General features: G+C 44.3%; 2 protein-coding genes across 7 annotated transcripts in view; one reads left to right on the forward strand and one right to left on the reverse strand.

The window, feature by feature from the left end:
* The window catches only part of FYCO1 (FYVE and coiled-coil domain autophagy adaptor 1), a 57,899-nt gene that overhangs the window by 31,854 nt on the left and 9,257 nt on the right, over window positions 1-16,788 (forward strand). For 2 of the 3 annotated variants that reach the window (XM_083705539.1, XM_083705540.1), the window contains 3 exons: window positions 2,245-2,394; window positions 2,979-3,178; window positions 4,091-4,235. In XM_083705539.1, the coding sequence (XP_083561665.1) occupies window positions 2,245-2,394; window positions 2,979-3,178; window positions 4,091-4,235 (495 nt within the window). The remainder of the gene's footprint in view (window positions 1-2,244; window positions 2,395-2,978; window positions 3,179-4,090; window positions 4,236-16,788) is intronic. The other variant, XM_083705541.1, reaches the window with a different exon arrangement.
* Window positions 8,795-15,115, reverse strand: CXCR6 (C-X-C motif chemokine receptor 6). 4 transcript variants are annotated; one of them, XM_083706029.1, is made up of 4 exons: window positions 14,696-15,111; window positions 13,710-13,769; window positions 12,233-12,315; window positions 8,795-10,190 (listed from the first exon to the last, which is right to left on the reverse strand). In XM_083706029.1, exon 4 carries the CDS (start codon window positions 10,167-10,169, stop codon window positions 9,126-9,128), a length of 1,044 nt encoding a protein of 347 aa, XP_083562155.1. In that variant the 5' UTR covers window positions 10,170-10,190; window positions 12,233-12,315; window positions 13,710-13,769; window positions 14,696-15,111; the 3' UTR covers window positions 8,795-9,125. The 4 variants fall into 4 exon arrangements, with proteins under 4 accessions (XP_083562155.1, XP_083562156.1, XP_083562157.1 ...); XM_083706030.1 differs by having other exon boundaries at window positions 13,630-13,769; XM_083706031.1 differs by lacking the exon at window positions 12,233-12,315 and having other exon boundaries at window positions 14,696-15,115.

The following is a 16,788-nucleotide window of genomic DNA, read 5'->3' on the forward strand; positions in this document are numbered from 1 at the left end:
CCTTTACCTTTTTTAATATGTAAGGAATCTTCTTAAGACTAAGGCTTCTCTGAAGCTATTTTTTGTTGTTATTTAAGGGGGGGAAATGAGTAAAAAATTGCACTAATGGTAGCTCATTTATGTACAATGGTACCTCTGCTTGTGGACGGTATCTGTTCTGGAGCTCTGGTCAGATTCCAAGGTTTTCGCAATAGGAGGTGCCTGTTCTGTGCATGCGCATGGTGCGGTAGAGCGCTTCTGCACATGCGCATGGGGCGAAACCCGGAAAAACACTTCTGGGTTTGCCGCGTGCGTTTCCCGAAGTATACGTAAGCAGAGGTGCACGTAAGTAGAGGTACCACTGTATTGTGAAGTGATACCTAGTGTTACATCTATACTAATTCAGCAGGAACAGTAGACCTCTGGCTCTTTGCAGCCTCTGCAAAAAATCTAGCAGTGACCATAGAAAATAGCAGTCTGGGCCATGGAAAATGCAAGCTGGAGAACCAAGCCCTAGTGCATGAGCCGCAAATCTGATCCAGCCAAACGGCTGGATTCAAAGCTCCCACAGACAACACTCAGGCCATTTTGACAGGTGGTCGAGGCCCGCCCTCTGTCAATCACCCAGCATCACCATGACACCTGGGGACTCAGTTTCAAAGGAAAGGGTCAGGAGCACACTCTGAAGTGTACTCCTGATTTGTCCTTTGCATCAAAAAGTGACCCCTGCAACTTGAACTTTCCAGCCCCTGACATCATCCAGGAAAGATGGGGCTGGTTTGGAGGGTTCCAACTTCTGAGGACCATGGGCCCACCACTGCCCTAGTGTTTCATGGGGAAAAAAATGTGGGTTTCTGATTCTAATGGTGGAGCATAGCTAAGGCCACCGGCTCCTAAATCTTTGCGCTGGCCAATTTGCTTGTATCACTAGCTCAACACACCTCCAGCACGAATATGACCCCAGGGTTTGTGGTGAGGCCAATTGTGCACCCCATCTGAGAAGCTTTACTCATTTATGTTCTCAGTTACTTTGCTGGTGGCATTTAGAAGAAGTGGCTACTTGCAAACTGAACCATCTTTCTTTCTGTTTCCTGTGCAACTGTGGTAGATTCTATGCAATGTAATGTTCTCTCGGCAGTGGCATCACACCTTGCTTCTTAATGATACATCTTCCCCACATATTTTGCAATTACTTCAGCACTTGTTAAGTCCTGTGGTTTGTGGGTCACACTTGACATTTTAAACCACAGAGAAATACATTCCCCCCCAAAACAATATCCAGCACAGAAGGCCTAAAGAGATTTGAGCAATGTATGTTTAATAAGTCTCCCTTTCATACATGTGTGTAGTTTTTGCTCATCTTTACAGGTTTACCCTCCCTGATTTATTCCCACTTTCCTGGAAATAAGTCCCATTGAAACTAGTGCGACTTGATTCCAAGTAAACATGCATGCGGTTGCACTTTTTTTGTTGTTGTTAACAAAGGTCTGAAATGGTATAAAGATGGGAGATTTCGACCTTTTTGACATTTGTAATCATTACTCGATCATAATTATGAGTCTACTTCACATGTTATCGGTACATGTTACTAACATGCCCTGTGTTCCTACTAAAACTGTAACGCTTAAAACCATCTCACTGTAGGAACCATAATGGCCCTGGCTCTCTAGTGCTGTGGTTCATCTGTTTAAAACAAAAAAAACCACTTTAAGATAACTGATTCTCACCTCACCCCAACACCATTTCACAAACTGTTTCTGACACTCTTCTCAGTTTCCAAAACTGCTTGCCATGTGGGTTCACAAATGTTGGCTTGATCTGCTAGCCAGGCGATTATTTGTGGCTGCTGGTGCTACGCTCCCTCCTCCTTTCAGTTCTCTGGCAGACTTTCAGATTTTCTTCATGATAAAATGCAATAGATAATGTATTATTATTATTATTTAGATCTTATAAAAGTGAAAGATTGAAGCACAGCCAGCAACAGTAGAGGGAAATGGTCTTGAGAGGCTATGTTTTGTTTATGTGCACACATATGGGCTGTCTTCCTTTCGTACCCACCCACATGGTCTTGCTCAATGTCATATATGGAATGCTTGCAAAAAGACAAGCATGGCGTCCAACTAGAATTTTAGCTAAGAATCCATTGTATTTAAACAATATTTGCCTTACTAGGGGAGATTTGTTTTTCCTGTGATGGGCTGGGGTTAAATTATTAAAACCTAAACTCACAGATGATGAATTGTTCTTTATGCACACCTTTGAAAGAGACAAGGATGCCCTTTGGCAGAAGTCGGATGCTTTGGAATTCCAGCAGAAACTCACTGCAGCACAAAGATGGCTTGGTGATGCGGAAGTAAGCTGCTGCCTAGACTGTAAGAAAGAATTTGGCTGGATGAATCGCCGCCACCATTGCAGGTCAGTTTGTAGGGGTGACTTTTCTAAAGAGTGCCATTGTAAATAGTGTCACTTGGAATTACAGCAAATTCTACCTTAATTGGCATTCATAATGCATTTGTGGTTTTTGCTTGAGAAGACTGTGGGACAAAAGCATTGTTTGTGTGGATATGGAGATCTTTCCAGACTCAACCCCATCTCAATCTGGAAAAAATGACAATCCAAATTATCACTGGTTTGCTTCACCATTAATCTCTCTCCAATGTTATATAAAGGAATTACTTTATAAAGGATTGTTGGTTTGGGGAATGGGTTGATATAGTTGGCCTTTCAGGTGTATATTTAACTCAGCATCCAATTACGTTACACTCAGAGTAGACCCATCAAAATGAATGGGCCTAAATTAGTCATGTCTGTTAATTTCAGTGGATTTACTCAATGTTGGATAAAACCCAGTGTTCTTCCATTGACTTCAAAGGGAATCCAGATTGGCAATATTATGAAGAATGTCGCTTTCTGCATGTTGGATATTGTATCCCTTAAATGCCTTCATTTTGACATGAAGAACTCTTTTCTTTTCTCTTTTAAAATTCCATTATTTTTAGAATGTGTGGGCGCATTTTCTGCTACTACTGCTGCAACAACTATGCCATGTCAGAGCATACTGGCAAGAAGGAGCGCTGTTGCCGGGCTTGCTTTAAAAAGGCAAGTGCCATCCCAGTTGATTCTGGATCAAACGCAAGCCAAGAAGAACCACCATCAAGCCCGCTAGCCTCACCATTGTCCCTGGTCCATAGAGTTATGGGTGAGTCCTTCCTGTGTATAAATGGGATTACATTTCTTGGAAGAGAATCTGCTGTGGACTTCAGCTCATATTCTATCGTTGTGTCTGCTTTGGTACAGATGGCAGCGCCTGATGTCCAGAGAGCCAGTGTGGTGTAGTGGTTAAGAGCGATAGACTCGTAATCTGGGGAACTGGGTTCGCTTCCCCGCTCCTCCACATGCAGCTGCTGGGTGACTTTGGGCCAGTCACACTTCTCTGAAGTCTCTCAGCCTCACTCACCTCACAGAGTGTTTGTTGTGGGGGAGGAAGGGAAAGGAGAATGTTAGCTGCTTTGAGATTCCCTAGGGTAGTGATAACGGGACGCAGGTGGCGCTGTGGGTTAAAGCCTCAGCGCCTAGGACTTGCCGATCGAAAGGTCGGCGGTTCGAATCCCTGCGGTGGGGTGCGCTCCCGCTGCTCGGTCCCAGCGCCTGCCAACCTAGCAGTTCGAAAGCACCTCCGGGTGCAAGTAGATAAATAGGGACCGCTTACCAGCGGGAAGGTAAACGGCGTTTCCGTGTGCAGCTCTGGCTCGCCAGAGCAGCGATGTCACGCTGGCCACGTGACCCGGAAGTGTCTCCGGACAGCGCTGGCCCCTGGCCTCTTGAATGAGATGGGCGCACAACCCCAGAGTCTGGCAAGACTGGCCCGTACGGGCAGGGGTACCTTTGCCTTTACCTTTAGGGTAGTGATAAAGCGGGATATCAAATCCAAACTACTACTCCTCTTCTCCTCCTCCTCCTCCTCCTCCTCCTCCTCCTCCTTCTTCTTCTTCTTCTTCTTCTTCAAGTCCCATAAGTCTATAATGAACACTGACACTGAGAAATTACATTGTCTTACTTTATATGCAGCATAATAACACTTTCTTGTTTTGTGTCCTTTGTTGTGGTACAGTTACAAATGAAGCCTCTAAACCCACAGATGATGCCGTGTTTGATATAATCACCGACGAGGAAGTGGGCCAGATAAAGGAAGACAACTCGGTTCACAATGAAAGCCAAACTGAAGAAGAATCTTTGGACCATGGTATAACCGATCTGTGAGTAAACATAATTTATACACATGTGTACACACACACACACACACACACACACACACGATCTGTTCCAAAGTAGATTAGGCTTGTAAAGGGCAGTGGCGCAGCATGGATTTCTGGTGCCCAATGCAAGTATCCTTGGCACCGCTCATCCAATAGGCTGGAATGAAGGGGCAATAGCTCAACCCATGCAGAGGGCGCCATAGCAATCAGCCATCACCCAAATGCTCTCCTCAGTCTACCCATGCGAACATGGGGAGATTTTCTGTGTGAGGCGGAGGGTGCACTGTTTTTTATTTATTATTACTACTACAGTGGTACCTCAGGTTAAGTACTTAATTCATTCCGGAGGTCTGTTCTTAACCTGAAACTGTTCTTAACCTGAAGCACCACTTTAGCTAATGGGGCCTCCTGCTGCTGCTGCGCCGCCGGAGCATGATTTCTGTTCTCATCCTGAAGCAAAGTTCTTAGCCTGAAGCACTATTTCTGGGTTAGCGGAGTCTGTAACCTGAAGCGTATGTAACCTGAAGCATATGTGACCTGAGGTACCACTGTACTATTTTTTTTCTTTAAAATTTTGTGCCCCTAAGAGTTTTACACCCCCCAGTAACTGCCCCTGTGGCACTGCCCATGCCATGCCACTGGTAAAGAGCCCTCCGTTGTCCATGGGAGAGTGTAGCTGGGGAAGGAAGGTTAACTCTTGCCTCCCCAGCTGCACTCTTGAGGAAGATCACCCAGCCAATTTTGTTTGGAAGAAAGTGAAAAGACACTTGTTCAAGTCTAACCACTGGTAATGAGGAGTGTGCCTTTGGTGTCCACAGCAGTGTCCACAGTTTGCAAATATGCCCATGGGCCCGGTCAAGGTTAGCAATCCCAGTTTTAAAGGTTTTCCTCCCCACAGTCAGGCTTATAAACTAGACCAGAGCTCATCAAGGGGTGGGGAGGCTTGTGGGGGTGGCTGGGGGGGGTAGCATTCGGAGGCAGGAATTGGCATGTGTAATCAAGTCCCATTCCTTCTGCCAAGGTAACGTCTAGTTTCACCCTACGTAAGGAAAATTAAACGTGTAGCCCACAGAAGTATGAACTAGTATGGCTCATTGATTCCTTCAGGGTTTATAATCCTATGAACCATCAGCTCTGCCAGCATGGCTAGTGGTCATGGATGATGGGAGTCATAGTCCCTGCTGTAAACACTGTTAATAATTCCTGCCTGCCTTGCTCATTATCAGAACTGTATCAAAGTGCCCAGCATTGCAGTGTTTGTTCGTTTCCACAATGTGAAGCAGCCTGCTGAATGTCAGACAGGAAGCTTGCATGAGAATGCCACAGACACTTCTGGTTAAGAGTGGCAAGGATTCAGGTTCGCCGTTTCATTTGTCGGCGCACATTTCCTGCCCAAAGTGTCTGCCTCACACAAACTTCCCTTCCCTTTTTTGCTTGCTCACACCAAAAGAGCAAAGTTTTCATGCCAGTGGCAAAACTGCTGACTTAATGAGTTTTGTGAGTAAAACAACCTTTTATCATACATGGTGGGGGATGTAAAATTGTAAAAAAAAAATGGAACGAGGTATATGAGGAACTGAAAAAACTATTTAAGATTTCGTTTATCAAAAAGTCAAAGGCTTTTCTGTTAGGCCTAATATCTAATGACATACCATCATGATTAGAATGGCAAAGCAAGCTCTGTGAATTTGTGGAAATGGTAAAATTGATGGCAATCATTGGAGGCCATTCAAAACAGAGAATAATTAAAGAGTGGGATGGAGTGAAGGAATACATGAAAAAATATGGTTCCAGAACTGGAACATTAATAGATAATGTATAAAACGTGCAGGGGTAAGCAAGGAACTAATAAAAGAATCAATTGAATAATTATTAAGCTACAACAACACAACAAGATGGAAGAAGTTAAAAAAAATATTGAGATCACAAATGAGTGAAGGGGAGTGGGGGTATGGGGGAATTTATAAAAATTTCTAATATTTCTAGTTGCATTGCATTTATATATAGCAAAGGGAAGTCTATAGCAATTAGGTATATTTTAATCTAGTCAAATATGTAATAGGCTTATGTTACAAAACGAATTTGGATTTTGAATTTGATGTTTGTAATTCTTTTTCGGTTTTGGAATAAAGTTAAAAAAGAGAGAGTTTTGTGAGTAAAACAAAAGCAAAAAAGGAAAACTGGGCAGAGAAACCAAAAGAAGGGCAAATCTCAGACTGATGGCTGGAGGCAAAATTAGTGTGTCTACTGTATTATGGCTTGTATTCTAAGTTAAGTTCACTGAAGGTAAGCTTCCCTTCCCCACAACTACTTGAGGCCCCTGGGGAAAAAAAACCTCTGGAAGGCTAGGAGATGCCTCCCAGTGTTTGGTGGAGTTCAAAGAGCTGTGGGGGAAGAAGGGGACATGAAGTTTTCCTCCCTTTAATTCATTGTTCCTCAAAACAGTAGACCGGGGGACTACCATAGAATCATAGAATCATAGAGTTGGAAGAGACCACAAGGGCCATCGAGTCCAACCCCCTGCCAAGCAGGAAACACCATCAGAGCACTCCTGACATATGGTTGTCAAGCCTCTGCTTAAAGACCTCCAAAGAAGGAGACTCCACCACACTCCTTGGCAGCAAATTCCACTATCGAACAGCTCTTACTGTCAGGAGGTTCTTCCTAATGTTTAGGTGGAATCTTCTTTCTTGTAGTTTGGAACCATTGCTCTGTGTCCGCTTCTCTGGAGCAGCAGAAAACAACCTTTCTCCCTCCTCTATGGGACATCCTCTTATATATTTGAACATGGCTATCATATCACCCCTTAACCTCCTCTTCTCCAGGCTAAACATGCCCAGCTCCCTTAGCCGTTCCTCATAAGGTATTGTTTCCAGGCCTTTGACCATTTTGGTTGCCCTCCTCTGGACACGTTCCAGTTTGTCAGTGTCCTTCTTGAACTGTGGTGCCCAGAACTGGACACAGTACTCCAGGTGAGGTCTGACCAGAGCAGAATACAGTGGCACTATTACTTCCCTTGATCTAGATGCTATACTCCTATTGATGCAGCCCAGAATTGCATTGGCTTTTTTAGCTGCCGCGTCACACTGTTGGCTCATGTCAAGTTTGTGGTCAACCAAGACTCCTAGATCCTTTTCACATGTACTGCTCTCAAGCCAGGTGTCATCCATCTTGTATTTGTGCCTCTCATTTTTTTTGCCCAAGTGCAATACTTTACATTTCTCCCTGTTAAAATTCATCTTGTTTGTTTTGGCCCAGTTCTCTAATCTGTCAAGGTCGTTTTGAAGTGTGATCCTGTCCTCTGGGGTGTTAGCCACCCCTCCCAGTTTGGGGTCATCTGCAGATTTGATCAGGATGCCCTTGAGTCCATCATCCAAGTCGTTGATACCAGTGGGCCTCAAGCCACTTTCCTGCTTGCTGCCTCATGAGTTGGCTGTCCTTCCCGCCCCCATAGCTATGCTGTAGCCTTTTGGTTAGATTGATGCCAACCCTAGCAACTCCTTCTAGACTTCGTCAAGGTTCCCCAGAAACAGAGGAGTTTGTGGGAGGGCGAGAGGCCTCTCTGCTCTGAGGGGAAAGGGCCAGAGAAGGTGCTGAAGGAGATTAGGAAGAGAGATTATAGCCTAATATTCTGAGGTGGTGATGATTAACTGGGCATAGAAAGGAAGGGGATTAGAGAGAAAAGCTATTTTAGGAGAAAGAGGTGAATGGAAAAGGACCTGGGAGGAAGGTTGAAAGAAGTTAGTTGGAGAGGAGGGTGGGGTAAGGTACAGGTGAATTGTGGAAGGGGAATGGAAGAAGAAATTGCAGGGGATGGGTAAAAATACTTTCAGAGTTCTGTGGGGAGTGGGGAAGGGGAAATACAGTATAAATGGCCTTCTACACTTAAAGTCTCTGGATGAGCAAGTTGTGCCTAAAATTGGGGGAGAGGGGGTTGTGTCACAGTACCTCCAGAGCAAGTGTGTGTTCTTAGTTTGAGAAAGCTGAGCTGTGGAACTCCTTGACACAAGAAAAGACAAGAGATACAAACACTGTGTATGTTTTTTGTTCTCCATGAACATCTGTCTTTATTTATTTCTATAAAAAAGATTCATATGGTGAGCCAAAGCAAGTAAAAGCATGGTTTGCAAGTTCTTGCATGCCAAGCACCTAAAAAGTGTGTCCGCCATTCATGCTTTTTCAAACTGCTTTCATGACCAGCTTTGAATTGCAAACTATCATGATTTAACGTTCATAAACTACCCAATGTTTTCTAAGCGCTGTGAAGAGGTTAAAAAATAGTCCCGGCCCACTGGCTCACAATCAGATAAGCATGATGCAAAAGGCGGGGGGGGGGGGGGAGAGACAGTGAGGGCAGACTAAATGAAGCCTTTACCAGGGACGAGATGGCCATCTCCTTGCCAGTATGTTCTTCCTGGCAAGCAGAGGGGGCAGCTTCCCACTGGCACAACCTTAAAATAATGGTAAATGCTAAGTGACAACCTAAACTCCCATTCAGCATTTCTTCCATAGCTGCTGCATACCTTAATGCAACCGAGTCTTTTCTTCTTTTGGGGGGGGGGGAGTTTTTATTATTAAAATGATTCAGCATTAATACACACATATTGCGAATATACAAGCATACAAACATACATTATCTGTGGGATTGAGTGTAGGTATGTTGGAACATTTTTAAGGATTGTATGAAATGTAACACAATTGAGTCTTTTCTCATAAGATGCCTCTAGCATAAGAATCAGGGTGGCAATGAGATTCTGCAAAGTTTGCTTCTAGGAAAGCTTTGACCAACTTTACAAACAGGTTAGCTATGTTGAGGAGATTCTGCCTGTTGCTTTTGCTCGCACAAATGCCCAGGGTGACTAAAACTGAAGCTCAACAAAAGAGATGCTCTTACAATGGATACATGCATGTTTCCTCTGCGTTCTGTGTGGCGGTGCAGGATTTTGAGCAATCATCATCCGTAGTTTGGCATGGCTTCCTGGTTTGTTCATGTTTAGCACATCCAAGCTTTTTAAGGATTTTTACCAAGTTCCTCCTAAACTTCAAACCGATAAAGAAATAGAGAACAGGGTTGAGGCAACTGTGGAAATAAGCAATGGCTTCCGTTACGATCAAAGCATATTCAAACCGGAATCCGTTGTCCATCATGACACTCTGGTCCGCAGCACGAATGAGTTTCAAGATGTTATAGGGCGTCTGTGTAAAAATGAACACCACAACAATGGCAAATATTATTTTTAAGGATTTCTGCTTGCGGAAGCCCTTCGCGTAGAGTAAAGTTTTTGTGATGATTGAGTAGCAAAGAACCATGACCAGCATAGGGCAGAAGTATCCAAGAGTCATTTGAATTGCTTCGGTGAGCATCTGCAAAGAATTTGAAGGGTAGTCTGCAATGCATACCTTTTTGCTATACTCCTTCTGCGTGCTAAATAAAAACTGTGGCAAAGCAAATAGCAATGAAAGCACCCAAACCAAAATGCAAACCGTTTTACCCCAGACTATTCTTTTGGCTTGGCTGATGTGTGCTTTGGTGGCTTGGACGATAGCAAAATACCTGTCAATGGTTAAGCAGGTGAGGGTTAGCATGGAACCGTACAGATTCAAGGTGTAGAGGCCTCGGATGATTTGACACGGCAAAGTGTAAAAGATCCACTCCTTAGCAGCAGAATAAGCCCAGAATGGCAAGGTGCAAAGAAAGCACAAATCAGCTACAGCCAAGCTCACCAGAAATACATCCGTCAACACCTTTACTTTTTCATAGAAGATAAAAATGATAAGAACCAAAGTGTTCCCTGAGACTCCAAAGATACAGGCAGAGGAATACATGCAGACCAGGAAGACACTGCTAAACGCTGTAAACGTCTTGTGTGCGCTTTCATCGTTCTGAAATGTGGTGTTGGGGTATTCAGCAAAATAATCATCATCGGTAGCCATGTAGCCTGCTTTCTCAAATACCTGTAAAACATACACATTTCAAAATTGTCTCAGTAGGTGGATTGTAATGTCTCTCTACATTGCTGCAAAACTCTTAAATTTCACTTGCTCTGTGATGAAACCACAGAATCATTGACAAGGGACACGATATAAGCCTTGATTATGTACTGCATATACCCCCATCTACGGTTGTGTTTGCCTTATCTATCACTGAGTGGGGAGGAAGCCCACGTAAGCTAACTTTTGAGACATAAGATGTAGATTGGTAGATTCAAGCCAGTTTTGCTTGGGCTGAGTTTCTGACTCTTGGAAGTGTTTGTACAGTGGTACTTTGGTTCTCAAACTTAATCCATTCTGAAAGTCTGTTCCAAAACCAAAGCGTTCCAAAACCAAGGCACGCTTTCCCATAGAAAGTAATGCAAAATGGATTAATCTGTTCCAGACTTTTAAAAACAACCCTTAAAACAACAATTTAAAATCAATTTTACTATCTAACGAGACCATGGATCCTTAAAGTGAAAGCAATAAACTGCAGTCACACACACAATCAATCAATCATCAAACAATAGCTGAACTGGGTTCCACACAGTCACAAAAACAAAAAAGAGAGTTGCAAAAACACAAAATAAATAGCAAGAACAGACAGACCTCAACCTAACACTCAAAATGAAAATGTGGTACTCAAATCGGAAGCGTAACACTCAAAACAGAGCACATTTGGCTTCCAAAAAAAGTTTGGAAACTGGAACACTTCCAGGTTTGCAGTGTTTGGGTTCCTAGTTGTTTGAGTAACAAGGTGTTTGAGAACCAAGGTACCACTGTATTAAGCATTGTGCACAGTTTATTGAAAACCGTCATTAGCAACAACAGTAAGATTCAGATAGACAGCTTGTTTTCCACACTCTGGTTATCTTGAGGTAGCAGCCCCTGAGCTGCTTTAAACCTCTATTTTGTAATATGCTTGTTCAAGGGCTAAATTCAAAATTTTAAATTACTTTAAGAAGGCTGCAAGACCTGACAAGGTAGGAGGTTTTTAAAAAATATCTTCCATCCCAAGAAAAGTGATCATGTAAACCAGGAGTGGGAAACCTCTGGTCTGTGGACATCATTGATGAGCAGGGATCAAAGCCTTTTGCAAAAATGCTGTTTGAAGCAACTCATTCTTTTTATTTGAGCAGGCAGGTTGTGGCATCAGTGGTATTGTGGTCTCACCCACCCACCCTGCTATCACCAACACAGAAATGTGAGCTGCTTCGAACAATACTTTTGCAAAGCTGCTTTAAAGTGTTTTGCAAAAGCACTGTTTGAAGCAGCTGCCACTCTTCTCATTTAAAGGTGAAAGGGTCTGTTTCAAAGAGCACTTTTGCAAATGGCTTTATGGCAGTCCCCACACTGCCATTTCAGTCTGAAACAGGAGCACAGGGGCTATCTTAAAGCCTTTGCCAGCCTCCCCACACTCCCCTTTTAAACCTCTGAGATTAGGAGTTTACAGAGAGAGCAGGAGGCAAACTTGCAAAGTTACACAAAGGATTTTGACAGGTGGGCAGGGATTATTGAACATCATTCTGCACTAAAAACCTTTTAAGACCCAGCCATAATTATACACCAATGAAACCCACATCCAAGCAAGACTGTATAAAGTGTGCACATTTGTACATACTGCTTATTTTTCAAAATGTACTGCCAGCAGCCTCAGGGAGATATCACTGATATGTAAGAAACAGAAATTCTGCCTTTTGTGGGCTGGAACTCTCAGCCATGCATCCCATTTCCCAGTATCCTTTTAATCTACTTTCATGCATCATTAAAAAAAAAAAAAAAACATGCAGAGGTTCTTAGGATGCTGAATTCTGCACATGATTCCATATTATGATCTTGCACAGTACTGGTGCAAAATTGCAGAACATACACTGCACTGATAATAAAATTCTTGGGGCAGCATGCTTAATTTACTGGGGATCAAGTTTTTGGACTGGACCAAGGTACATTACTTGGGTTCAAATCCCCACTCAGCCCCAAAGCTCACTGGTGTTCTTGGACCACTCCGTATCTCTCAGCCTTACCTAACTCACAGGGTTGTGAAGATAAAATTCAAAGGGGGGAAACAACATATGCCACCTTGAGTTCCTTGGAGGAGAGGCAGGCTCTAAATGGAATAAATAAAAAAAATTAATTGAGTCAAGCCGTAAGCCACTTAAGTTGCATGGAGTCTTTGCCTCTTCCCCTTCATTTTATCACAATCGTCCCGGCACTTTTAGCTGTTCTTTCTTTGACTCCCCAACATCTTACTCTAGCTACTGTTCTCCATATGATGCCACACAGGCTCAGTATCACAAGGGAGTTTGGAACTGGGTTGCCAGAATCCCCTCCTGCCAAGCAGGAGTGGCAAGTCAATAAGTAAACTGGCCATCCCCACCATTTGAATGGAACTATTTAATTCAGGAACAGGCATTCCGTGGTCTTCTAGACATGGCTGGACTGCAACTCCCATTATCCCTTGACCACTGGCTGGGGCTGATGAGAGTTAAAGTCCATCAACACCTGGAAGGCCACAGGTTCCACGTTCCTGATTTAACTGGTAGTGTGTCAGGAACAAGCTGGCAGTAAATCACACTATGCAAGTTGGAGCTAACTCTTTATTAGCAAGGACATGATCTGAACAAACTTGGCGGAGTCTCAGGCCTGATGAGAACAGCAGCTCATCCCTGGAAGGTCTTGCCCCATGGATCTGTTGCCGAGATGAAAAGTCCCTACCTCCTCACAGCTGTATAAGTTCCCTCCTCTTCAGGGTTTCCCCCCAAGCAATCAAGCAGTCAGAGCCTGTGCCAATTTCTCTGCCCTTTTCTTGCCTCATCTGGTTCTGGGACTCCAGTAAGGAGGACAGCTTGTCGCAGCAAGAAAGGCTCTTCAGCAGCCCAACTCATCTCTCCCTCTTGGCCTCCCTCCTTCTCTGCTTCAGCTTCTGCCTTTGATTCTGGACTCCTCTCTGTCACAGACTCTCCCAGCTCACTAAGCCCTGTTAGCTCTTCAGCTTCTGGCACCACCTCCTCCCAGTCTTCTCCCTCTGACCAGTCATTGTGGCCCCACCACCAATCCCCAGGATCTGAGTCTTCCCTTGGGAGGGGCGGTTTCCCCAACTGGTTCCTCCCGCCATTCCTTTTCATCCAACCAGTCCATGACACAGTGCCCCAGATAATTATTCTAATTTGTATTTGTTGGTATTTGGGATACCAGCGAGTTAATGATAAACGAATACATTTCAATGTTAGCTTCTCTTTACTTGTGTGTCACTTTCTTGACGTTGATGGTATAGATGACAGGCAATAAATTACCAGAGATAGGATCTCATTGCAAGGCTAGGCTTTAGCGTTTCATTTCTTTCATAGCACAGTGCTTTTCAAACGGCTTTTCAAACGCTAGTAATAGCAAAACCACAAAGTTATCGGTGACTAAATAATACCAGAAAGTATACTCATGAAAAGGCAGCTGCAGCCATCAATCCCATGTCAGTATTGAGTGAAAGGAGTTAAAGAGCCGTACTTCACAATCCGGGTGTACTTCACAAGCTGTGTCTTCACGATAATGAAGTTGACCTGGACCCTGAAAGAAACAACATTTCCCAAATCGAGCTAGAATATGACTCATCAACAGAAAAGAATGTTCATATTAAAAGAGTAAAACCAGCAATCTAATGGAGCAGAGCCAAACAATCCCACGGAAAGAATTTTGTGGGGGTTTTGGGGAAACAGTGGCAATTTTGTGTTGTTTTGTGTAGTCATGGTTCTTCCTTATTGTGTCACATGGCTAATAGGAATCTATCTAATAGGTCAGACTATCTACTGTCCAAAAAGTAAGAACGCATCATTTTCCATTCCACTCTGTATTTGCTGCATGCCACGCTGTTTCCCTTTTGCTGCAGTTCGTCATTTGCCAAAAACAACATTATTTGTCTCGCTGTTCATTGTGGCAAAAGGACATAACTTATATAATTTACACAAAGCCATTACATTATTCCACCCCATTCATTTCAATGCAAAGGAAATGTAAGAAGAGCCTGCTGGATCAGGCCAATGGCCCATCTATTCCAGCATCCTGTTCTCACAGTGGCCAGCAACATGCCTGTGGGAAACCTACAAGCAGGATTTCCAGCAGATGCCAAGGAGGTGGAAATGTAATCAGTTACATATCATTTGCAGGCTGAAAACAATGACAGTGAATGTACCAACAACATCTGGATTTGTTTGTGCCTATCTCTGGTAGGTGGGAAAACTCGAATAATAATATATGCCCCAGAAGATTGTGCAAGTTCCCCATTGTCTAAACCTGACTCTGTTTAAGTATATAAGATAAACATTTTTTTACAGCAAAACCTCTTGGTGAAGAAAATTAACCTGTTTCTAACTTGAAAGCTACTTAAGTTAGCTTTCAAGGGGCTTACTAGAGGAACCAACTGGGCCCCGCCACAACCTAATGTTTACAAAGATGGGATAGGTTTCCGTCTGAGGCAAGAGCAGATAACTACATACCTTGCAGCAGTCGGTGCAACAGATGAGACTCAAATTCAGAGGTCAGCTCGAGGTAGTGGTGGTTATGCGTATTTATTAGAGCTGCTGCCTCTGGAGTTTCCTTTCAGCGATTTCTTCCTTTTATACATCAGACAAAACCACAAAGCAGTGTAGAAGAGAGAGCATTGCCTATGCTGCTAGGCTAGGGGTGGAAATAAAGCTAATATGTAGATCTATATCCCAAAATATGTGCAACCGGGGCTGACCAGTGCATGGTCAGTTGATGTTACTTTGGCACCTGAGGCAAAATAAAAATCCCACAATTATTTTGTCCCCTGCCTGGCAGTAAAAATAAAATAATAAATAACTAAGCATCTGCTGCCCTTTCATGACACCCAAAATCACCTGCCTGAGGTGGCTGCATCCCTCAGTCTCTTTATTGCAGTCAGTGAGCTGTATTCAGAAAGAAACTCTGCACAAACATATTAAAAATAATGCAATAGAATACCAAACAAAATAGAGAACCATAACAATAAAATTACTGTATTTTTCGCCCCATAGGACGCACTTTTTCCCCTCCAAAAATGAATGGGAAATCTGTGTGCATCCTATGGGGCGAATGCAGGCTTTCGCTGAAGCTTGGAGAGCTAGAGGGGTCGGTGCGCACCGACCCCTCTCGCTCTCCAGGCTTCAGGAAGCTATCCGCAAACCTTGGAAGCCCAGCGGGAGTTTCCGCGGGCTCACAAGGCTTGCGGGCAGCAGCCTGCAGCCCCGGCGAGTGTCCATAAGCCTTGCGTGCCTGGCGGGAGGTCCCGCCAGGTGCGCGAGGCTTGGGGCAGCAGCCTGCTGCCCGAAGCACGCGGAGCCCTCCGAAGAGCTCCCCGTGCTTCGGGCGAGCGTCTGCAAGCCTTGCGCACCCGGCAGGAGGTCCCGCCGGGCGCGCGAGGCTTGGGGCAACAGCCTGCCGCCCGAAGCACGCAGAGCCCTCTGGAGAGCTCCCCGTGCTTCGGGCGAGCGTCTGCAAGCCTTGCGCGCCCGGCAGGAGGTCCCACCGGGTGCACGAGGCTTGGGGCAACAGCCTGCAGCCCGAAGCACGCGGAGCCCTGCTTTTCAATGCTTGCTTAGAACTTCCTCACACTGGCTTTTCCTGAAGTGTGAGCCCAGCTACTGATTAGTTTATTTGAATTTTGATTTTTATTTTATTTTTTGCGGTTCATCATATTTTAATGTACGCTGCCAAGGTATTCTCATATAAATAAATAAATGAATAAAGGTACAGCTGAATGAATAAAGGGACGCGGGTGGCGCTGTGGGTTAAACCACAGAGCCTAGGACTTGCCGATCAGGAGGTCGGTGGTTCGAATCCCCGCGGCGGGGTGAGTTCCCGTTGCTGGGTCCCTGCTCCTGCCCACCTAGCAGTTCAAAAGCACGTCAAAGTGCAAGTAGATAAATAGGTAAGGTAAACGACATTTCCGCGTGCTGCTCTGGTTTGCCAGAAGCGGCTTAGTCATGCTGGCCACATGACCCAGAAGCTGTACGCCGGATCCCTCGGCCAATAAAGCGAGATGAGCGCCGCAACCCCAGAGTCGGTCATGACTGGACCTAATGGTCAGGGGTCCCTTTACCTTTAATTCTCTCTCCATTCAGTAGAGATTACAGCCATGCCATTTAGCATTCAGGTTACAAGCGTGTAAGGCCCTTTCAGAAGAGCTATCCGCCTGTAAACTGCATTCATTCATGAACGCATGAAAGAGGCAGTCATTGTGTTATGATTTTTTTTATGATGATAGCATGTAGGAGCTGAGGCAAGCTCCTTGTAATGTACTTACTATTTTTTTATTCCAAGGATTTACAGTCCATACCACTTCTCAGTAGAAAAAGATGTTTATGGTACATATGTGGCTGAAACAATATATATTGTAGGAAAACTGTAGCTGTACATGATAGATATAGAGACTGAGAAGAGAGATAACTTATCACATCCTTTTCGATGGAATGGAAAACTGAACTAAATGATGCACTTGGATGAACAAGCTATCCTGTGGACTTGCTTATGAATGGGTTTTTTGTGGGGCGGTGGTGGTTGTATTTATAAGATCAAAGCCTGTGAGAGG

This window comes from Podarcis gaigeae (genome assembly GCF_964106915.1).
Source record: "Podarcis gaigeae genome assembly, chromosome: 12".
In the NCBI taxonomy this organism is placed as follows: Eukaryota; Metazoa; Chordata; class Lepidosauria; order Squamata; family Lacertidae; genus Podarcis; species Podarcis gaigeae.

Bases quoted from the DNA above. Each gene is read 5' to 3' on its own strand.
- CXCR6 (XM_083706028.1), bottom strand. From the start codon at position 13,814: ATGAGTCATATTCTAGCTCGATTTGGGAAATGTTGTTTCTTTCAGGGT. The intron at 10,191-13,709 runs GTACGGCTCTTT...TATGTTTTACAG, and splicing joins AAGTACACCCGGATTGTGAA to GTATTTGAGAAAGCAGGCTA.